We start from the raw sequence: 24,672 nt of genomic DNA on the forward strand, positions 1-24,672 counted from the left end.
TTTTTTGCGGTATGCGGGCCTCTCACTGCTGTGGCCTCCCCCGTTGCGGAGCACAGGCTCCGGACACGCAGGCTCCGGACGCGCAGGCTCAGCGGCCATGGCTCACGGGCCCAGCCGCTCCGCGGCATATGGGATCCTCCCAGACCGGGGCACGAACCCGTATCCCCTGCATCGGCAGGCGGACTCTCAACCACTTGCGCCACCAGGGAGGCCCAAAGCTTACATTTTTATCTTAAAATTTATACTGCAGACTTCAGGCTGACTTGTCTTTCAGGCTCTATAATTTTTAATGCATGAAATTATACACATTTATATCACCAGACCTCTTTTGCAATGAATACATTTCCCCCATCCCTCACAATATTAGGATATAAGAGGTACTTTTTTGCCTTTTAGAAGAATTGGTTGGAATTCTAAACTGTTTGTTGAGGTTTTTCACAGTGAAATAGTTTTCACTAGCTAGGCCTACCCATACTCAAAACCCTAAGATATGTTAAAAGGTGGTATCAGAATGTCTGTTCAAATTTTTTTTTAAAGAAATTCCCTAATAGTGTAGACTAGAATATGGATTTCCTCACTTACTGCCTTGATTTTTAGCATCCTGATGGGAAAGCACAAATTCTTATGAATTACCTTCAAATGCCACTTGTATTAAGTCCGAAAGACACCAACCAGGTCACTGGTAGTCCAACTGTTTCCTTCAGGGTTTTTTCACGGCGGGTATCCTACATGATGTATAGACTTGTTCTTTTGATTAAAATGAATTCATCTTTAACTAGTGTTCTAAATTATATTTTAAAAGTAACATGTACATAGTGGTAAAAAAATTCAAACTATGCAGGGAAATATGAATTGAGAAGTGAAAGTCTCAGCCTTCTCTTTACCCTCACCCAGTCCCACTCACCAGTTTATGTATCTTCCAGAATGTTTGATTACATATATGAGTATATACATTACATACAAATGTGCACACATTGTGTTTCTTTTTTTTTTAATGCTGTTGGAATTCTATTATATATATCTTCTATACCTTGTTCATTTTTTAATATGTCTGAGAGTTCTACTTCATTCTCTCAAGGGATGCCTAGGACCCTATTTTATAGATGTATTATAATTTAATCACTTTGCTATTAATGGACATTTAGGTTTTCTCATTTTTAGCTGTTAGAGACAATGATGCAATATATATTATTCCTCCTGCATATTTGCACCTAGGTACTAAGGTAACTATGGGATCCATTTCTTGAAGTAGAATTGCTGGATCAAAGTATGTGTGTATATGTTCTTAATGAAATACTGTCAAATTGCCCCCAGGAAGGTTTTATAGATTTCTGTTTACACTAGTAGTTTGAGCGCATGTTCCCTACACCTTCACTAGCACTGCATGATGTCAAAGAGTTTCATCTTTGCCAGTCTGGCAGTTAAAAAGCTGCACCTCATTGTTTTAAGTGGCCTGTGTTGAGTAATGACTGAGGTTGATGATTTCATATGTTTATCAGCCATTTTATTGCTTTTCTGCAAACCGTGAGTTCAGGTCTTTTGTCTATTTTTTTAATTTGTAAATGCTTTTTATACTTGAATAAATTAACCCCTTGTAATATACTTCTCAAGTATTTTTCTCATTTTGTAATTTGTCTTTTGACTTTCTTTTTGGTATTTCTTATTTACAGAAGTTTTTAATATTTTGTGAAGTAAGATTAATATCCTTTCCTTATGGCTTCTGGGAAAGGTAGATCCTTTTTGAAATTTTCTAATTGAAGAATCTTGCACAAAGAATTAATATTGAACTTGATTTTGAGCTCAAGGAAATTCCTAGTGGAGAAACTGCCTCTTTTTCATTCAGCCATTAGAGGGGTGTCTTTGGCTTAGATGTTTTCTGGCATGCCTCTGAAAAGTATGCAGCAGAGTGAGGTGGAATCATTTACAACATTCTGCCTCTGATGGAAACCTTAAGAGATAAATAGTTCTGAGGATTTCTGTGCCCCAGCCCTGCCCTGTGTGTGTGAACAACAGCTGTGCAGAAATCTGTGTTTGCAGTAGAGTGAAGAGGAAGTCCAGGAAAGAAAGTGAGCACATAAAGGACTGTCTCCATGTTTAACCCTGGAGGGCTGATCTTTGGTTTAAAAAACCTGCTTCTCTGACAATGCAGGTGAAGTTAGACTTTATGTTTCAGGGGGAAAAAATTATACATAGCCTATTATGGATTTTTTTTTTCCTAGAATATGACAGTCTTCAGAAGAAGCAAAGGGTTTCTTAAAATGTTCTAGGGACTCTTTGGTTTCCATCATCTAGCTACCTGCCCAATTAGTCTGCATGTGGATCCTAATTTGTAAATTCCTCTCTTTTTTTTCTTATTTTAGAAAGTGATGTGCCTGTCATTATATTTACTATGCTTCTGATTTCAAAGGCTTAATAACCTGCTAATTGATAAGCCTAAAGCAATATTTTATAATAGATACAGACACTTGGATTTTGGTGATCATAATTTAAATGATGTATATAAATTACTTCCTACAACAGAAAAATATGTCTGCCTGAAAATATTCATTTCAGTATAATCATAGCATATCAAGACAGGTTTTGAGAATAAGAAGAATTCATATTTGGAAGATAAATTTATGTTTGTTTTCACTGACTTAAAATATAAAGGTTTTAAATCACAAGGAATATATCATTGAAGTAGGTAAGCTAGTATGTATTTGTGGAATTGCAACATATTATTTGTCTTTCAGTTTAAAAGATACTAAGTTATAATAGCCTTTCTGCACAATCATTTTATTTAATCTATAGGGGCTATGTAATTTTGTAATTTTTTAAATGTTAATCTATAGTAGTGTGTGTTTTTGTTTTAATGCATGAGTAGGTGAACAAAAATATTTACCATCATAATGTTATTCACAAAGACTTCTAATATCAAGAAATTGCTATTTCACTATAATTCTTAAGTTTTTATTTCCTGTTATAGTCTATCACATACAGTCATTTCATCTCACTAATAGTCCTGTAACAGGGGGCTGTTTATTGGATACTTTTTATAGTTGTAAGTGGTAACAAGCTCATTTGGTTACCGTTCTTGTGAAATCATAGTAAATGTTTATGAAAGTTTTCATATTATATGGATTCCAGTGAAGACTCCAGCTAGATCCTGGCACAGTGAGAATATCACATTCGGAACGGGGCAGAATGCTTTGGTCTCTTTTCACATCACTGTGGTGGTGAGCCAAGGCAGCTTAGCCAACTTCAGGAGCATCCAGGGCTCAGCTTGCCTCCACCCAAGTGTTTGTGATCTTCAGAGTCTCACAGTAAATCAAGGGCTCTACTGAATATTAAAATAATGCCTCATCCTGATAAGACTTCCAAGAACTAGGTGCATTTTCCTGCCCACTTTACGTCACTATTAACAAAATTAATGCCTGCAACTTTTGTTCAAGATACTCTTGGGCTCTATAAAGAAACGGAGTTCATACTGTGCTAAGAATGAGAAATCTGCCAGTGAATAAAAAGCTAAAATCCTCAGATGAGTACTTTACAACAGCAATCATAATATGGTCTTTAGAGTTACATGGGCTTCCATGAACCCCTGGTGAGCTAACCTCCCTCCTTAACCTTATGTCTGTTGAGGGCTCTGTCCAGTTCAAGGTTTCTCACACCATGTCTCATTGATCCTTGAGAAAAAGCTTTGTCCAGTGCAATGACAGATCATGGAGGGGGCTTCCTCTCAGCCCTACCAGGAAGTAGCTCTCTGAAGGGGATGAACTACATTTCCTTTTGGGCTCTGTTTCCTCAATTTTAAAATGGGAAGAGTTGGCTGAATGAGCTCCCAATTATAAGACTGTATAAAACTGTGATCTTCATTTTAGCAAGTGAGGAGCCAGTAGCCAAAACCCACATTTGTTCATTTAATTTCTTCCCATGTCACATTGCTGTCCGGGGTTGGTAATAATTGTTCATATTAGAAGCTTTTATGTATTAACTTTCTTGCCACTCCTCACTAAGCAACATGTAATTATCACTCACATTCAGGCCCATTCACTTTTAGTTGTCATATGATTAACTCAGCTAACAAGATGTGAGCGATCGTATCTTTTGGTAATTAGTTACTGTGTTGATTATTTGCAGTCTTTTTAAAAGCGAATATATGCTGACTGACTTCAGATATGTTTGTGCTTTTTCTTGCTCGTATTTGGAATGTAACCTTAGTTGGTATTCTTACCAAGTGACAAATTTTACTTACTAAGGAATGATGACAGCTCACAAATTTCTGAGCATCGTAATGTAGAATATACCAATTCACTTTTTTAAAGAAAATAACATGTTTGGGTTTGAAATTTGCATTAATTATTAATAATTTGAATGAGAGTATTTGAAATGACTTAATACACTAACTTTTTACTTTTCCTTTACACTAGAAAGGAGGTAAACAAGAATCTGGTATTTGGATTCCTAGAAAAACACTTGTTTTGTTTTTTTAATTGTGATAACAAATAATAAAATAATACTTTATAAATCTTATTAGTCTGCTGATGATATTTTAAACTTTGTAACATAAAATTTCACCTTTTTCTATAAAAATCTTGGATGAATGATTTGAGACAAAGTTCAGAACAGTTCTTGAACATCAGCCTGTTTCTAAGCGCTATTATGTAGGTGTCGTCTTAAGTGTTGGGATTTAAAGAGGTGTGGGACATGACGGCGCTCTCTTTTTGGTCACCATCATAAAATAGCTTACAGTTGGGGGATGAATTTCAGAGTATCAAACCATTTAATAATTTCTTATATATTTTTAGAAAATTTACTTTTATCCTGCTGCCAGAGGAGAAAGTTTTATTTTTAGAATGTATATGGTATCCTGTTCGTATCTGTCATCCCTCTTTTGTAAAACTCACTAGGTTTGGTGTTTAGACTCAGCATTTGGTCCTGTTGTTTAGGAGTTATACTTTTAACCTCACCACAGTTTTCAAGTTTTTTAATAATGTAATTTTCCTGCCTGTAGGCTTACGGAGTTCCTATGCTAGTCAGCACAGCCAGATTGGACAAGACCTTCGTTCATCTGTGTCTCCCGACTTGCACATCACTCCTATCTATGAGGGGAGGACCTATTACAGCCCAGTTTACCGCAGCCCAAACCATGGAACCGTGGAGCTCCAAGGATCGCAGACAGCACTGTACCGCACAGGTTCGGGTGGGCATCAGCTCTGTTCAGCTGCTTTCCCAATTTCACCAGCCCAAGAGTAGAGGATTTTATTGAGATGGATTTCCTGTTAGAGTGAATTCGTATTGCCCATTTGGTTGTCATATAAGCAGCTGTGAAAACAAATCAATAAACAGTAAAACAGAAGTTCATTTAGTACCTATTTATAAGTGATATATTTTTACCTTAGTTCAATCTGATCAGTGAACCCAGTGATTATACTTTAATTCACAAATAAGTTTGTTGAGCTATAAATTCGACTCCTCAGGTTGGAAGCATATCAGATATAGAAAGGAAAGCCTTTTTTGGAATATTTCTTTGTAATTTTTGTTTCCTAGAACACGTCTTTAGAGAAAATCCCTACGTGAGCTATTGGCTTATCTTTGATTTAGCATGTATGTAGCCCAAGTGTATTTGGTATTACTCTTTTTTTGTTACTGAATCTCTTCTGAATTCTTAAGCGATAGAATGTGAAATAAATATTCCTTATGGTAGACTCAATCTGGGACAGAATGCAATGATGGCAGTTATAAAAATAGGGAACGGGAATTCACCAGGGGTCCAGTGGTTAGAACTCCGTGCTTCCACTGCAGGGGGCCCAGGTTCGAGCCATGGTTGGGGAACTAAGATCCCACATACCACGTGGCGTGACCAAAAAATAATAATAATAATTTTAAAAATAAGAAGAAAAATAAGCAGCTAGTGCATCACACCCTTGCACCCCCAGACTCACATTTGTGCCACACCATAGCGGCTGATAGAGCAGAAGCTAGAGCCTGTGGCCACGTGAGCTGCCAGATTATGCTACGGGTGTGGCTTACAAAGTCCCAAGAGGCCGCTTTAAAAAAAAAAAAAAGTTAGTACAGATTTATTAACGTGCCCATAAATGAATTCCAGGTAGCAATGATAATTCCCTAAAGGCACAGCTCTAGGAGCCATACCTCACAGAACACCATGAGGGAGAAGACTGAATTTGAATTGGTTCTTTGCCAAAAACTGACAGTTTGGTCCACTGTGGTATTTTTCTCCTGATAGAATGTACCAATTTTTAATAGATGTTAGTGAAGAAATATTTCACTCATTCTGTTCTGTAAATTGAAGAGTTTCTTTATTAGGATTAAGAAGTAAATAGTGTTAAAATATGTTAATTGCAGGAAGAATATGAACACAATCATTGGAGACATACCTACTGCAATAATTTGGAAAGAAAGGTTAAATACAATGTACAGTACTTTATACATAGCATCACGCAATAATTTTAGGGAGTAGCTTTAGAAGAATTTGATATATCAGTCTTCTTTCCTGTGAAGTATATTTTCCAATGTTATCAAAATACACAAATCTATAAATAAAATATATATCAAAATACGTAACCTGTATTCACTAGGTGTCCAAAGTTTGACGGTTTCAGTTATCTATAAGTTTGAATATCTTACTTGTCTTTTATTGCTAAAATGTAGTTATGAAATTTTGTTATTTATTTCTAAGATTAATTATTTTCCTTTATTTCACTTTCAGTTTTGTTACTAAATCTTAAACATATTAAGACCTACTGTGTAAGCAGATTTATAGTTTCATTTTTGCTCTTTCCTGCTAATAAAATTGACATAAATATTGTTTGTGTTATGTTAAAAACTTCAGTGCCTTCGTTAGCACTAATAAGCTAGATTGGTAATATCTAAAAGTAAGCAATTTATATAATTGTTAAAAACTTAACCCTTCTTAAAACTAAAAATATTTTGACTTTGAAAAGTATCACTTTGTGGAGAACATACTAATCTTTTTTAAAATGCTGACTTTCTAGTAGGTGTTGGAAATCTGCAAAGGACGTCCAGCCAACGAAGTACCCTTACATACCAAAGAAATAATTATGCTCTGAACACAACAGCTACCTATGCGGAGCCCTACAGGCCAATACAATACCGAGTGCAAGAGTGCAATTATAACAGGCTTCAGCACATAGCACCAGCTGATGATGGCACCACGAGATCCCCATCAATAGACAGCATTCAAAAAGACCCCAGGCAAGTACTGGTTATGAGTCTCCAGAATGCCACCATATCTCAGGAGTCAACTAGTTCCTTCATTCTGACTTTTTTCAAGTTGCCGTGTCTGTTATAATATCAGTAACTCCTTATCTCTAATATTTCCAGTTGTTTTCCAGCACTGTAGGTCATTGAGGTTAATTTCACTTTAGAGATAGAGTCCTTCTTTCAGTGCTTTAATAATAAGTTAGAGAATGCACAGGTCTGTGTGAATATCTGCAGCATCCACAATTGAAATACTTCATCAAGGCAACTACCTGGGATAGCCTCTTAGTCTGAATTACACAAAAGATTTTAAAGGATCATTTTATTCCTTTTCCTTTATCTTGGCTGACCTCTTAAATGATGGCTTCAGAAAATGCATATGGTTGTTTTAAACTGGGAAAGACCAGTGTCAGGTACATTTTGAATCATATTGGTCAGTGCCGTGTTGTGCTTTTATTAACTAGGTCCTTTGAAAAGCTTTCTGCCATTTAGGGGAAAATAGTTTACAAGAAATTCTCACATCTCATGAGCCAAAAATATTTGGCAAATAATAGATGTTTCCTGCTTTTAATTTTATTTGGCCATGTAGAAAACATGTTTTATTAAGATGAGTCATTTAGTACTTGATTGATTTTGAAAAACTAGCCTCATCTCTTTAATGAAAGTCATTTAAAATATTCAGGAAATAAAGATATTTAGAAACTAAAAGAGAGTTTTAGCTTCTGAAAGAGTGAAATTATTTCTAAATTTTAAGCAGCTTGAGTGTTATTTTAAGGCATATATTAACAAGATTTCATTCACTCTTTGCCCACAAATAGTTGTTTCACTGAAAGATTGTTATAATTATCAATTCATTTATAGCAGCCTACCAACTTATCCTAATGAATTAAAAGCATGAGTGAGGTTTGGTTATTAAAACAAAATAACCTAAGATGCTTGTGAGTTGAATGGGAAGCCCACTGCTTCACTAAAACCACTCCACCTATTCACTCTTTTGCCTAAAATATTTTACAGTGTATGCACACATTTGGTTCTGCTATTCCTATTTGCCACCCTTCTGTTATTTTAAGGATTTCTAAAAATAATTTGTCTAATAACACCTCCAATATAATTAAGTCAAAAATTTTTTCCATGATTTTGTTCTTTTCTTTTTTCAAATTTGTTTGTTTGTTTGTTTACTTATTTATTTTTGGCTGCATTGGGTCTTCGTTGCTGCACGCGGGCTTTTTCTAGTTGCTGTGAATGGGGGCTACTCTTCTTTGTGGTGCACAGGCTTCTCATTGCGGTGGCTTCTCTTGTTGCGGAGTGTTGGCTCAGTAGTTGTGGCTCACAGACTTTAGAGTACAGGCACAGTAGTTGTGGTGCATGGGCTTAGTTGCTCTGCAGCAGGTGGAATCTTTTTGAAGTCCTCACAACAACAACAGACTAGGGCATGCTACTAGATACAGAAATTCTCAAAAGGGTTTTGAATTGTAGGTAATTTAGACCATACCTTGGCTGAATCTGCAGAAAAAGAATAGCTACCCAGAAAAGCAGTGAAATATGATAAGAGCTTTGAGTTTAGTATGCATTCCTGAAGACTTCAGTTTTGACCTCTGATATGAGCTGATTCATTATAAACAAGGATTTCATGTCTGATAATATACTTCAGTTATTCATAGTATGGTAATTTCATAGTGTAATGTATAAAACTGTTATGGCGGACTTCCCTGGTGGCACAGTGGTTAAGAATCTGCCTGCCAATGCAGGGGACACGGGTTTGAGCCCTGGTCCGGGAAGATCCCACATGCCGCGGAGCAACTAAGCCCGTGCGCCACAACTACTAAGCCTATGCTCTAGAGCCCGCGAACCACAACTACTAAAGCCCACGCGCCACAACTACTGAAGCCTGTGCGCCTAGAGCCCGTGCTCCACAACAAGAGAAGCCATCGCAATGAGAAGCCCATGCACCTCAACAAAGAGTAGCCCCCGCTCGCCGCAACTAGAGAAAGTCCAAGTGCAGCAACGAAGACCCAATGCAGCCAAAATAAATAAATTAATTAATTTAAAAAAAAACTGTTATGGCTAGCTTTGATTATGTGAAACTTTACTGATAATGCATTTTGTAAGATGAATAAATTATTATCTTATAATAGGTGCATTTATTTATTTGAAACTGGAATCCAAGTGAGTTTAAAGTTTGAATAGTCAAACCATGAAATTAAAAACTCATGATAATTATTACTTAATTTTTAGTTTTTAAAATAGCAAATTTTACTATTTTTATTCACTTATAAACTTACTTCCTCTGTCATTAATGCTACATTATAGTTAACCTGAAAACTACCCTATAAGACTTAAGAAGTTGTTGATGTTTTATACATAAAAGGAAATGTATGAGTTTTTTTAAATAGTTATCTAGTTTGGAAGCAAAATTTATTAATAGTACAAATAATTCATCTGAAAGGAATAACAAAGTACTTGTTATGGAAAGTGACAGTGACTGAAAGAATGACAGCATTCATGGTGTTCTTTTTGAGGAGGGCTTCAGCTGTGACATTCAACAGAATAATTCCATTTACCATCTCCTTGACCTTTAAGTTGTTGTCAAATATTTTACTTCTACATACATTATAAAATCCGTAATATAGTGTTGTTATTTTTACTGTAAATAGTCAGTTGTCTTTTAAAGAAATTAAGCTAAGTTAAAAAGATGGTCTTTATAGTCACCTGCATACTTATTTGTAAATAGTTCTCTTCATGTCTTCCTATAAATTCTAGTTTCCATCTCCACTCATTCCCCTTCAGCCTGAAGAACTTTCTTTAGCCTTTCTTGGGTTGCATGTCTGCTGGCAACACATTCTCTCAGCTTTAATTTGTCTGAAAGTGTTTTTATTTACTCGTTTTAAAGGATACTTTTGCTAGATATAAAATTCAGGGTTAATAGGGTGGGTTTTTTTTCAGTCCTTTAAAGGATGTTGTTCCTTGTCTTCAGACCTCCATTGTTTCTGATGAGAAGTCAGCCAACACTTGTACTGTTCTTCTCATTATGCAATGTATCTTCTCTCTGGCTGCCTTTCAGACTTTTCTTATTATTGTTAACCTTAAGCAGTTTTACTCTAATAAGCCTAGGCATAGTTTTCTTTACATTTAACCTGCTTGGGATTCACTGAGATTCTTTAAATATTGGTTGATGATTTTACCAAAATTGGGACATATTCAACCATTATTTCTGTAAATATTTTTTCTGGCCCAAAATTCACTCTCCTCTCCTGGGATAACTTGACATCATCTCACAGGTTACTGAAGTTCTGTTCTTTTTTTTTTTTTTTAATCTTTTTTCTCTGTATCCTTCATATTGTTTTTTTTTTTTAAATTAATCTGTCTTCAGATATGCTGTGTTTTTCTTCTGTGGTCTCCAGTCAGTTATTAAGCCCATCCAGTGGATTTTTTTTCCTGACACTTTAATTTGGCTTTTTTTGTAGTTTTCATGTCTCTGATAACATTCCCCATCTATTCACTCCTTACATACATCTTTTGCTTTACGTCTTTGAACACATTTATAAAAACCATTTTAAAGTCCTCTGATCATTCTGACATCTCAGTTTTCTCTGGGTCTGTTTCTATTATTTGTTTGTTTACATCTTTGAGAGTCACATTTTTCTGTTTCTTCTTATGCCTAGCAGTTTTAAATTATATGCTGATTGTTGTGCATAATACATTGTAGGGACTCTGTATTATGTTGTCTCCTCTTAGGATTCTAAGTTACGTTGTGGAAAGTAACTAAATTACTGACAAGTGCTTTTGATCCTGTCACAATTGGTCCTGTTCTTTGCTAGGACAGGTCTATTTTAGATTTATTTTACTCCTAGAACATGGCCCTGACTCTGTAGAATGGTTCTTACTCCTATACATGGCCTTTGTGGAGACTAAATGCTGAGGTGATCGGTGACGTCTGCACTATGACTGGGCTGGAAGTCCATCAACTCCTGGTTTAGTTCTCATTCCAGCAGCAGCTATTCTCCACCAGACCTGTACATGTACATGCAAGGCACATGTACATCCCAGTGCTCAACTAACGACTTGTGCGTAATCCTTACACAGACTTGTTAAATCTCCTCTGCATAGCTCTCTCCTCTCCAATATCCTGCCCTGCAAATTTTAACCTCTTTAGCATCTCCAAATTCCAATCTTTCCCCCTCAGTTCACTTAGACCATCATGCCCATTCGGACTTGCTTCCTGTGCCATGATCCAAAAAGTGCCCTCAGGCAGAAAGCCAAGTGAGTATGGGGTTCCCAGGGTGATGCCCCCACCCCTTCAAGGATTACATTCTTGTGTTACTTGTTGTCTAGGGCCTGAAAACAGTTTCCTCACACATTTAGTCCAGTTTAATGGTTGTTTACGGGAGGAAGGCAAAGTCCAGTACTGGTTACTACTCTATCATAGCTAAAAACAGAAGTCTGGGCTTAAGTTTTTTTTTTTTTTTTTTTTTTTGCTGTACGCGGGCCTCTCACTGCTGTGGCCTCTCCCGTTGCGGAGCACAGGCTCCGGACACACAGGCCCCGCGGCCATGGCTCGCGGGCCCAGCCGCTCCGCGGCATGTGGGATCCTCCGGGATCGGGGCACGAACCCGTGTCCCCTGCATCGGCAGGCGAACTCTCAACCACTGCGCCACCAGGGAAGCCCTGGGCTTAAGTTTTAATGAAGCAAATCTTGGCAAGCATTGCTGCCATCCAGCCAGCCCATGAATTGATAGAAGTCTTTCCAGGGTAAATTTCTGCTGAAAATCAAGGTTGGAGTTGGTGTCAACTGAGCCTAACTGCCCATCTCCAGCGGGAGCCCACCCTTTGTGTTGTCTGGCTCAGGAGGCACCCAAGGATGCTAGGAAATGACCATCCCTGTGCCATTTAAAGAGAACAGAAATGTGTATTTGTAATGATTGAGTCATCAAGGAAAGATTAAATCACACTCCTTGCACTCTGTTAATTACCTTATAGATTTATATATAAAAGACTTTAGATAGATTTTCATCAGAAATAGTTAACATAGTATAGTTCATTTTTCAGGGATGATGAATATTAGTAAAACATCTTTCATAATGCAAAGTATGTAAACTACTTTAATATACATCACCACAATTTAGTCATCATAGCCAGCCTAAGAAGAAGTTAGACATGATAGTTTTATTGTTCCTAATTTACAGATGGGGAAACTGAAGTTCTCTGTAAATGGTTTTCAAAATCACATCACAATTGAAGGACCTGGGACTTAAACATAGGCAATCTAACTCCAAATTCTGTGCTTTTTCTGCTGCGTTATCCTGCCTCTCAGCATTTATGGTTTTCTTAATGCCTGTTAATGACATCATCATCATCCAGTCTGTTCCCCAAGCCGGAAATCTCGATCTCACCCTTGATTTCAGTTTTCAGTAGATCATCTGGTTGCCGTGCAAAGAATAGTTGGGGGAGGGAGTGATATTTGAAGCAGAGAGAACATGTAAGTGGCATGTAGAGGGTCCAGCCAAGATAGAAAGAGTGGATGGATTTGGTCTATATTAAATATTTTGGAGATAGTCAACAGAGTTTGCTGATGGATTGGATGAGAATGATAAGGGAAAGAGAAAAATCAAATAAAAAAAATCAGTAAATAATAATTCATGTTATTGCTATTAAGACTAAACTTTTTTAGTTTGGCATACAAGCCCCATACATAAAATTATGTCTTATTCAATGTTTGTATCCAGCACCTGTTCTGGCACCTGTAGCATAGTAAGAATGCACCAATGTGTGATACGAATGTGTGTGTGCAGGTATGGAATGACCTGACCCTCTGTAGTGGATGAACCAGTTCATACTGGAGCCTTCCCAGAGAGGCTGTGGACCTTTAAAAACTGGGCCATAGAAGTATCACTGGGTCATTAATTTAAAGATTTTTTTTTAAGTTTCTTCAGGATTAATTCATTTTTGATTAACAGTTTACTCCATCCTGTTATCAAAGTCTGCAGATTTGTTGCTTTGTGAACCATTTGTAAGAAGCTGGTCTTTATGTAACATAAGCATAAAATCACATTTAACAAGGATTCCAAACAGTGAGCCGATCAAGTTACATCAGAAAATCTGACAATGTGATGTTACCTGAAAAAAACATAGTATAAAAGTATGTATGTATATTTAATATGATTGTATACTCATTGTACAAGAAGTGGGATAGCACGGGGGTGAGGGCACAGACTCTGAAGGCAGATGCCTGGGTTCAAATGTTGCTCTGTTGTTGACTAGCTGGGTGACACTAGGCATGTCGCTTAGCCCTTCTGCTTCAGCCTCCAAACGTACAAGGTCAATTTAAGGATAGATGAACTAATATACGTAAAATGCCTAGAATAGTGCCTGGCACGGAATAGTACGTGCTATTTAGTAATAATCCAATTCTTTGAAAAAAATTCTGTACACACACATGTGCACACTTGCCTGCATATGTTGAAAAAAAAACAGTGGGAAATGTCAACAGTTGTTTTCTCTGGATATAGGGTTACTGCAGAAACATTTTTTATCATGTTTTATGTTTCTTATAATCAAGAGCAACTATATATATTAAATTTCTTAAAAATCATCAGGCACACAGTATTTCCACTGGCTTTTCCTCCTCCCTCCTCAGGAGTGACATCTCACCTAGCTGAAGTGCACTTGTTTACCTGAGCCTCACACCTGCGAATTTCTTACATAGGTAGAAAGGCGTAAAATTAGAATCAGGAGGAGGAAAACAAGAATGGAAAAGTTACCCATATTAAGAACCTCTTTGTTACCCTGAATCTTTCTCTGCATCTATGCATCATGATATCTTTAAGTTCATAAGCATCTGTGATATGTTCATCAGTGCATAAAAATTATTTACATACATACATATATATATATATTTGTTAGGATTTTTATAACTTCCCATTGTCTCCGCTGAGCTCTCTTCTCTGACAAATGTTTTGTTCAGTGTATCGGTAGAACATGGGCCTTCCTTTCTGAAGCCGCGTTTTTCTCGTGCAGGGAGTTTGCCTGGCGTGATCCCGAGTTGCCTGAAGTCATTCACATGCTGCAGCACCAGTTCCCGTCAGTTCAGGCAAACGCAGCAGCCTACCTGCAACACCTGTGCTTTGGCGACAACAAAGTGAAGTTGGAGGTACAGGACCAGTGCCTGGGATGCCGGAGTTGGCAGGGCGGGGAATGGGGAGGGCCAAGCAGTGCCTTTCCGTTTAGCAGCTGCGTGCTTGTGTGCTTAAGAAATGACCAGATGCAATCTAGAGGCCCTTTTCAAGGGGTGTTCTGATACCAGTTATTCTTTTACTTCTCAGCTATGCATTTCAATATTTCTTGGGAAAATCTGGGATGAGATGATTTCTTGAAGTACATTTAGCATTTTCAAATCATGTGTCCACTCATTAGCTTATTCATAAAACATGAAACAAAATCAATTTAACCTGCATTTTAAAAGTATTTTCTATAAATCTATTAGGTACAAATTATAGTATGTACTTGTGAACCCATGTATTTTAAGAGATTCTGGTCAGAATCGGTGCCAACACACAATTAAGTAAAGGATTTATAACCATTACTAATACAGAACATATATGAATATTTTATTTCAGATTTTAAGCTTTTGGGGTTTTTACAGAAACATAGTGAGTCATTGATATTGGCTAGATTTAACATTTTAGACCTTTTTTTTCTCCTGCAATGTCATATGGAACTTAAGTGTTTTTCACCCCTTAAAATTTAGAGCAACACACAGTTACAGACTAAAGGTGAATGCAGTAAATAAAGCCCAAAAATATTCACATAAGATATTAATGAAGTGACAAATGGAAGAAAATTTAGGGAGAGTCACCTAGAGAAACAATTCTAGAAAGCAAATGACTTCAGTCAAAAATCTCTTCCTGTGTTGTCTTCGACTCTGCATACAGCTTTGTTGTGCTTGTGTATTTGTGCATTTCACTTGGAAGTGACAGCATAATCCCTGTGTACATTCGGAGGGCTGGCCTATGACCATGCTACCTGCATGTGGCCGTTAATCCACCTAAGTCTCCCTTCCCTTCTTTAAGCCATGAACCCATGAAAAGAGCTTCATCTTAGAGAGTGTCCTTAAAATTTATAGAACATGTATTTTTTAGAATAAAAAATAATCATTTGAAATGATCTGGAGTTGTATGTTTTCGGTGATCTTTCCATAACAGACTTTTGTTTGATCTCTGATTGACCACATGTCACTTAGGCCTGGTACCTAATATTTTTCATTCTAGGTGTGTAGGTTAGGGGGAATCAAGCATCTGGTTGACCTTTTGGACCACAGAGTTTTGGAAGTTCAGAAGAATGCTTGTGGTGCCCTCCGAAACCTTGTTTTTGGCAAGTCTACAGATGAAAACAAAATCGCGCTGAAGAATGTTGGTGGGATACCTGCCTTGTTGAGACTGTTGAGAAAATCTATTGATGCAGAAGTAAGGGAGCTGGTCACAGGTGGGTAAAGAATGTGATCATGTCTTGGAGGAGATGTTGAAAACCATCCAGATTCTGCCCATGTATGGTGGCATCGTGAAGGACTTGGAGGTTCTAGGTTGGAGGTGACAATACAGTGCTCACAACGGTGACAAAGGCTGTGTGTAAGTTAATCTAATGATTCAGAAGGTACTTGCAGTGCTGCAGTCACCTCGACTAGTATCATTTGTTGTACTTGTTAGTGCATAAGTATCAGCTAACAGATATCTTGTCACAGAGGGCTGAATACGTCATTTTTCATTACATATTCCATAGTAATTACTTGTTTTAAATAGACTGGCTCTCCTTCATTATGAAAATAAACTGTACTTAGTGGATTGGCTACCTTCCAGTTCAGTTCAGCCTGTGTCTGAAAGCCTGTTAGTATCTCAGATGCTGCTCTAGGTACTGGAGGTGTAAAGATGAATAAAACTCAGTCCCTGCCCTCAAGTAGCACTTGGATTCCAGAGGAACACAAGTGATTTTCTGTGAATGTCAGTGAAATGTGCAAGTGCTAGACTTCGTAGAGGTTGCATTGGGAGCACAGCAGATGGGTAGGGAAGTTCTCTGGTCAGTGTGAAACCAAAGCTGGCCTAAAGGTTGAGGAGGCATTGGCTGGGTATACAGGGGAAATATTTCCAGTCGCAAGCAGAGGCTCAGAGACAGCATGGGTTATAGGGGCGGAGCTGCCAGCAGGAGGGGGATGCTGAAAGGAGAAAAGAGCAGAGAGAAACACAGGCCTGGTTTGGGGAACTTGTGTCCCACATGCAGTGGGAGTGATTACAGGGCATGGCGTGGCTAGTTTGGGCTTTTATATGCATTCTTCCAGCAGGCAGTAGGGCTGGGGGATTGATTTGAAGTCGATGAGCCTGGCACCTGGGAGGCCTATGAGGAGGTCAGCAGTCTAGAGATAATAGCTTGGACTGTGTCAGTGGTAGAAAGAAGGGGCGGGCAGTGGAGAAGAGGAAACAATGAGAGAAATATTTCATGGCCAGGCCACGATGGTCCAACGTGGGGAGTGAGAGTCCCAGAGGAACTGAGTGATGCTTTGTCTTGAGGTCAAGCTGAGAGAACAATTCTGCAGGAGGGCGATTAATGACAGCACTGTTTATAACAGAGTATTAGGGGGAAATACTGAGTATTCATTGGTAGGAAAACGGTTAAATAAATGGCAGTACATTCACACAGTGAAACCGCATAGAAAGGCTAAAATAAGTGCATTAGAGATATCTGTAGCAACATAGATAAATCTCTAGAAACATTAGTAGAATGATAAGCACAGCATGACACTATGGTATAAGTTTTAAAATATGCAGGTTGAGGCTATCTTTACTTTTTGATATAGGCACATGCAATAAAGGTAAAATTTTTCATTAGAATGATAAAAGACAGATTCAAGATAGTGGTTACCTCTACAGGGTGTGGGTAGAGAAAAAGGCATTGAGGAGTATAATCCGGCTCCACTTCTTTAAAAAGAAAGAGAAATCTGAAACAAAGAAGACAAAATGTTAATACAGTTGATCCTTGAACGACCTGGGGGTTGGGGGCCCTGACCCTCTGTGCAGTCGAAAATCTGCATATAACTTATGGTCAGCCCTCCGTATATGTAGTTCCTCCGTATCCACAATTCCACATCTGTGGATTTAACCAGCCACCAATTGTGCAATACTACAGTTTTTACTATTGAAAAAAATCTACATATAAGTGGACCTGTGCAGTTCAAACCCATATTGTTCAAAAGTCAACTGTATTTAACAAAGCTAGGGGTGGTGGACATCTGGGTGTTTGTTATATATTTGCTATGCTATTTTTCATGCTTGAAATAGTTAATTTAAAATGTTTTAATGACATTTTTTCCAAGTGAATCCCATTCTCCACTAGCTTCCACTATGAAATCAGAGCTTTAGGTTCTGTCAGCTGTTATTCAGTAACACTTAGAAATGTAGCAAACCATCTTGAATCTAATATTTAGTTAAGGGGAATCAACTTTCTCATAAGATAGTCATGTTCAAAATAAGTACCCTGTACTTCAAATAAGGTATGAAAATTACGTACTAAAAGTAGAATGCACTTTATATATAATCTTAAACTCCAGAATGGACTGCCTGACCTAATGTAATTTGAATATTAATGCTTTAACACATCTCAATTACATATTGATTTATTAGTAAATCAATTTAGCTCCCTCTTTATAAAATGCTTTTGAAGCATCATCAAACCCTCTCACACCAAAAAATAAATTATTTACATTTACATACTATGTATTGTGTGTATGAAATGAAAATTAGAACAAGCTAAATAGAATTAAGAAAAAAAAATTATAGACATATCCATTCTAGAAGTTAACACAATCACTGTGATTACACCCAAAAATTTGTCCTAAGCTCCCCGTTAGGAAGACAGTGTTATTTGTAGTATGTGAGTACTTTCTTTCCTCGTTTGATGTCTCTTTCCCATGATTTTGAACTCTTCTGTAAACGTTCAAGTAATTTCTCCCAGTAATACACCTGTACAGCCAGCAAAGCTGCAGAATGATGTGTGCGGGCTCCCTGAGGGATCAGCAGTGACCCAGGGTCGACCTGACCTTGGAAGCACAGCTTCTACTAGATTTGGTTCTCTTTTGATTAACTAGGCAGATTTATCATGACTTGGTCCTTACATCCTTGATGTGCAGCTTTTTTCTCTTCTTCTGTCATAATTTCCCATGGGAGGAAGAAGCCTTGGCTGCATTTTTGTTTCTGAGGTTTTATCCTTGGGAGAAACTCTAACAGTGTCTTTCATGAACTGAGCTCAAGGGGTTTGTATGATGTAGTGACAAACAAGAAGTAAAGTGCATGAAAGTTTGGTGAATTTTTTTTTTTCATTTTAAAATAAATCAAATTTATTTGAAGAAGAGCCAGACTTTACTATTAAGGGCTTTTATGTACTAATTTACCTGGTGCATACTCTGGATGGGAGTGCTAATTTAGATGTTTTACTGCATATATCCTCATTTCTGTTTGGGAGCAGTACTAAGTTGCTGAGAACACAAAAGTTTTAAGACTTGGACCTTGACCTTGAAAGAGGATATGAGTTTTCATAATGCAAAAAGCTATTTCCCTAATAGATTGTATCAGTTCCAATATAAAACTAGCAACAACCTCTGATATTTCTTTTTTGGAAGTAGCTGCCAGTAGCTTTTAGGCATTTTTTAGAAGTATTTTTTGGCCATACTTACAGGTTAGGGAATATTAAGAACTGTTTTATAACTCTATACTTTTACCTGTAACAGTTTATACTGATATGTGGACAGATTGCTTATGAAATGTTTTCTTCAAAAGTAGTCTTTGCTTTGGAATGGCAGTAGTGTGTGTAAACAATTCACTGAAATGACAATATATAAAGGAGTTGGACCAGAGGACTTCAGAAGTGAGTTTCCAGTTTCAAAATGCTAAGTGTCAGCCCAAGTTTGATTTGTACATAAACACTATCTACCTAATATGAAACTACCAAGTCATAATAAATCGAGCATAGTTGCTTGTGGTTGTGTGTGTATTACATGTATACATGTATTTGTAGGTTAAGATTTAGGGAGACAAGAAAAATTATTTATTCACATTTCTCAGTTCCAGAATTTAGTGGTACCAACTTTAACTGATGATCAGTAATGTTTTAAGGGCAACTAATCCCTGATGTATTTTAAAGAATGACAAAATCAAGAGAACCTTGAGCTCTTTCATTAACTATTCCTGAAGTCAAATACTCATAAGCTGTCTCTAAATCACCGAATCACAAGGTTGGAGGGGACCTCCAAATTCATTTTGTCCAATCAGCCATCCAATGCATGGAGCCCCTGTACGGCTTCCACACAAAGTAGCTGCCCACCATGTGCTTGAACCCACAGGGATGGGGGCTCATTACTTCGTGGGATTAAGGCTGAGCAGCACAGTTGTCCAGAAAGCAACAAGAAGACATTAAGTATGACTTGAGAGGCAAGGAAGATAAGCCCTCAGGACCTCATTTTGCCTAAGAGTAGCCCTACAAGAGAAGACCAGTTAGCCCCAAATCCAGCCTTCCAGACCTTTCCTAACCAGGAAGGCATGTCCCCGTCTGAACCATTTTCATTGTAACATGTCTGCTCCAAACATGGGTAGCAGGGTGCTATGTGACTGCATCACCCACCATTCCCTATTAGCTGCCCATCTCCTAGAAGATATCCTTCCAAATTTAATGTTCTTCCAGTGTCTCCACAAAATACTTTGGCTCTGGCCAACCTTGCACGATGCTTGGCGTTTGTAGGTATGGCCTATGAGTTCTTCTCTGTAAACTGTAGTCAACTTAGGGTCATGAAATGTTAAAGCACAATGAACCATTGTGTTCAAAATATTGTGCTATTTGAAGAAATTACTATCCCCTTGAAACTAGGTATTCTATTGTCCTTAATATTAAATAATTCAACCTCGTTATTAATTCAAAGCCTTTTCTTCCAGTTCCCTTTGTTTCAGTTTGGCATTTTTAATGCACTTCAATGCAGAAATTTTAGCTATTCTTTTAAAAAGATGTCTTGCCTTTGCTTTGAATGTAATAACTACCCAGGGCCTGCATTTTTGGCCACATCTTAATTTGCAGGGGTAGGAAGGAAAAATACTTTTGGCCCAGTGTATTTTCCCAGGACAGTGTGGCTGTCATTGTTAATTAAAATAGTTCCCTAGTATGGGACATGATTCTTGTGTTTTCTTCATTGTGTTGAACATGTTCCAGGTTGGAACCTAATGAGCTTTTCTTTCAGTAATTGATGATATGTGTAGGTGCTTAGGCTGAGGTTTTTATTACAAAGGTACTTTTTACCTTTATTGTGCTTAAACCTGAAAGCTGGATGAAGTATCGTTGTTCCCCAGTTGGGTTATAAAATGAATGTCTGCTAGGCCAGAAACTATGGGTGGAAAGTGGGAACATCTTGTCACTAGAAGAGATATGTTGAACTCATTTGTTCAAGATAACTAAATATGTTTCTAAGCTAGGATATATGAGTTTCAAGTTATTGAGCATCCTGAACGCATCATTTTTTAAAACTATATAAATTGAAGATATTGCATAGAATCTGCAGGCCTACCTTTTAATGCACCAGATGTCCCAAAATTATCATGCTTCTCTTACCCCATTAACACTGGTGTTAAGTACCAAAAAGTAGCCTTTGAATAATAATGGACTTTGTTTAAATGACTGCTATATTCACATTCCTTCCAATTTAGCAAGAGATTATTATTCATCCATATGGCTAAGTAAAATATTTCCACACTGTTTATTTTAAAATGTTTGGATGCCAGCAATGGATTCCAGACGCTATGAAGAACGTGAAATTAGGCATATTCCTTTCCTGATCATTAGCTCCATATTTCTAATTAGACAGTAAATTAATAAGAAAATGATAGTTGTGCACCAAGGAAGGGGACATGGGCCAGGCTCAAGTTTAGCAAAGAGCAGAACATCCTATAAAGAGCCAGAGCCTAATGGACATGGATTCAGCCTTTTGGATGATTATGTGCCATTACAGAATGAAATGATTATTAAACATGTCCCCTTGGCCTAACTAATGTGCCTTCAAAACAGTCGTTTATTCCCTGGTACAGAGAGGAGTTGGCCTATTACTTTCTGTCCTGCTTTTTCTGGGCCCCTAGAGCTGTCAGGAGTCTCATGGGTAGTTTTCAGAAATCCAGCAACATTGCCTCCCAATTCCAAGCCCAAGTCAGTAGGATCCTTACCACTTGGCCCTCTTTATAAAATAATAGCAAGAGGAATGTGCACTCTCCTATTTACTGAACATTTCAAACCATAAAAATTAGTAATGAGAAATAAAATGACCAAAGTTTCATTGGTAACAAAACAAAAATAGTTTAATAAATCCAACAACTCTTAATTCAGAGTCACAGAACTTTGAGCTGGAAAGGGCCCTAAAGAAATCTTCTATTCTGCCCCCTGTAGTACAAGATGAGAAACTGGGATACAAAGAGATTGAGTCCAGAGGTTGGCTTTCTGACATGCAGGCTGGAGCTCTTCCTTCCCTGCCTCTGCCCACCCTGGCCCATCCCCAAAATCTGGGGGAGGGTGCAAATGCCCATTTTCACATGTCATTTCCCTTATTCTCTCAAATTACCACCAAAAAGGGAAAAGGAAAAAAAATCCCATAATATCTCAGTTACTCTCTGAATTTCACCCAGGTATATAAATATTTTTGAACTTGGTCACTAGCACAGCCACATCAAACTAATGACCAGGTATAATCCTAAAGCTTCAGGTTGCTTAGAAAACATGTGAGCTGTGATTTTAGTCTTGTGAGTATTTCAAGATTTACAGTCTGAGTATGAAAAGATTTGACCTTGGAAGTGGAATATGACATTCTGTTTTGTGTGCGGGCTTCTGAATGCCGAGTAAGATGAGGCAGTCAAGTGGGGAGACTCAGAGATTCCTGTAGAATTCAGGTGGTCAGCCAGTGGTCAGGGTAGGATCTCTCAGCACAAGACAGGCCCCGTAATGACACTCCCTCAGTAAACTAGACAGCACGTCGGTATGAGAAGGATGAGAGCACATGACGAAATTCTCAAAAAGAGGTGCCCAATGGGCCTCCCTGGTGGCGCAAGTGGTTGAGAGTCCGCCTGCCGATGCAGGGGATACGGGTTCGTGCCCCGGTCTGGGAGGATCCCATATGCCGCGGAGCGGCTGGGCCCGTGAGCCATGGCCGCTGAGCCTGCGCGTCCGGAGCCTGCGCGTCCGGAGCCTGTGCTCCGCGACGGGGGAGGCCACAACAGTGAGAGGCCCGCATACCGCAAAAAAAAAAAAAAAAAAAAAAAAAAGAGGTGCCCAAGAGACCCCACCCAGGTCCCTCGGGTATTTCGCAGTTTCTGAGTCTGTCTTATTTCCCGTGACTTAGGACTGGAGGCACTTTCGTCTCTAAGCTTCTTCTGCTTGGACCAGATGACAAAGTGGAAGCCTTAGTGCCATTACAAATGAATAAGCACATTCCTGGAACACATAAAAGTCAGCTGTGGAACCTACAACTGTGGGACTTTGTCCCAGGGAAATCTCTGTGGTAGCGTAAATAAATTCTCTGTCAGAGCATGAAACGACCTGAAGAGCACCCAGGGTGGCCAGGTCACTGCTCCCACTGCCACCTCTGTATCAGAGCAGTTCTCTCAGGGGGCTTTCCCTTCATGTGACCCGTTCGCTTTTACAAACTCCCCCCTAACATAAAGAATCATCCTTTACGTGCCTTATGGGCAATTCTTTTTTTTTTTTTTTTTTTGCGGTACGCGGGCCTCTCACTGTTGTGGCCTCTCCCGTTGCAGAGCACAGGCTCCAGACGCGCAGGCTCAGCAGCCATGGCTCATGGCCCCAGCTGCTCCGCAGCATGTGGGATCCTCCCAGACCGGGGCACGAACCCGTGTCCCCTGCATCGGCAGGCGGACTCTCAACCACTGCGCCACCAGGGAAGCCTTTACGGGCAATTCTTAGTCAGCAGTTCTGAATTTTAAACTGATTGATTTTTAGAGGAAATGCCTTTCCAGGGTACATAGGACTGTATACCTCCATGATGTCACTAATCCTCTCAACCTACCCCTGAAGTTGGGAAATTACCTAGGTAAGAAAGAATATGGTGAAATGCAAAGTGGCTCTGTAAATGGAGCTTTAGAAATCGATAGATCTTTTCAAAGATGCTGTGATCCACCTTTGTACCTGAAAAATCACAGAAACAAAGGCTTATGTTCTTTAAAGACTAAAAATATAAAGATCTATCATTCAGATCCTTCGGCTGGGGACAAATTTAAGCAGTGGGAACAGTCCCCTTCAGATTGAATATGTAGGCTGGGGCCCTACCGTGTGCAGCGTCTGCGGCCAGCTCAAGTCTTCGCTTCCACACAGCCCCCTCCTGGGCAGCTTCCTTCTCTCAGATCACCTGAGCCCTCACTCACTGCGGTGGGAACCCGAGGTCCTGACCACCGTGACCACAGCTGGGCCTGACTGTGCCTTCCCATGCCTGGCATGGAGGATGCCTCAGCTGGGCCAGTAATCTCAGGGAGCAACGAGGGACACACGGCAAGCCCACCAGGCTGACCAGGCCAGGCCTCCCTGCAGGACCCCAGCTCTCAGGGCAGCTGCACTGCCCACCACCTAGGATGCCAGCTGTGCCAAACAGCAAGGAGTGTAGCAAAGCCTAGCCTGGCAGCAGGGGCACAGGAAGAAGAAGGCCATGAGCCGGGCCTGTAAGGCAGCTCCAGGACTGCACGTTCAGGTGCCCTGCAGCTCACTGCACATGTTTTCAGGAACCTCTGCTGAGATGGTCTCATCCTGGGAACCCTGGAAATGATTATCCACCACCATGACTTGTTTTCCTGGGAATTTATCCAGAGAAAGGCATTTCTATAACTGAAGACAGTCCTTTGGTCCCACCCTCACAATAATTGCTTTCCCATTATTTCAGTTCGGTTTCAGTTGCGTAATTTATTCACAGCATTCCAGTCCTGGTGGAAAGTTTGAGTCATTTACCTGAAGCCACAAAATGGCAGACACTTCTCACACTGCTTTTTTCTCGCTACCCCCTTGATTTCCTCATTGCTGTTCCCTGTACCATATTCTCACACGGGAGGCGAACTGTTGGCTCATCTCTGACGTCCCCCTCAGCTTGCGTCAGGCTCCAAATTCTCATCACAAGCACTCACTCTCCCTTCCTCTTTGCTTTCCCATCCCCTCTGCACTCCTTCAGGTCCTCATCACACGCTCCCTGACCTACTGTCCTGCGACACAGGCTTTGCCCCTCCTGGTCCATCAGCTTCACTGTCCCCTCCTGGGATAATACCTGTCCCTGCAGTCCATCCTTCCCCAGCTGCCGGTCCAAATCTGCAGCCCCTATCCTCCCCTCACCTTCTGGGCCAACCCTAGCCTCAAGGCTTCCCCACTCCTGCCCCTCCCAGCTGGGAGGGC

At 39.2% G+C, this 24,672-nt stretch overlaps 1 protein-coding gene across 1 annotated transcript in view; it reads left to right on the forward strand.

The window, feature by feature from the left end:
* Positions 1-24,672, forward strand: part of PKP4 (plakophilin 4) — a 253,243-nt gene that overhangs the window by 198,611 nt on the left and 29,960 nt on the right. Inside the window, exons 8-11 of the mRNA XM_060106074.1 lie at positions 4,994-5,182; positions 6,999-7,219; positions 14,240-14,368; positions 15,486-15,699. Of these exons, the coding sequence (XP_059962057.1) occupies positions 4,994-5,182; positions 6,999-7,219; positions 14,240-14,368; positions 15,486-15,699 (753 nt within the window). The remainder of the gene's footprint in view (positions 1-4,993; positions 5,183-6,998; positions 7,220-14,239; positions 14,369-15,485; positions 15,700-24,672) is intronic.

This window comes from Mesoplodon densirostris, chromosome 8 (genome assembly GCF_025265405.1).
Source record: "Mesoplodon densirostris isolate mMesDen1 chromosome 8, mMesDen1 primary haplotype, whole genome shotgun sequence".
NCBI lineage: Eukaryota > Metazoa > Chordata > Mammalia > Artiodactyla > Ziphiidae > Mesoplodon > Mesoplodon densirostris.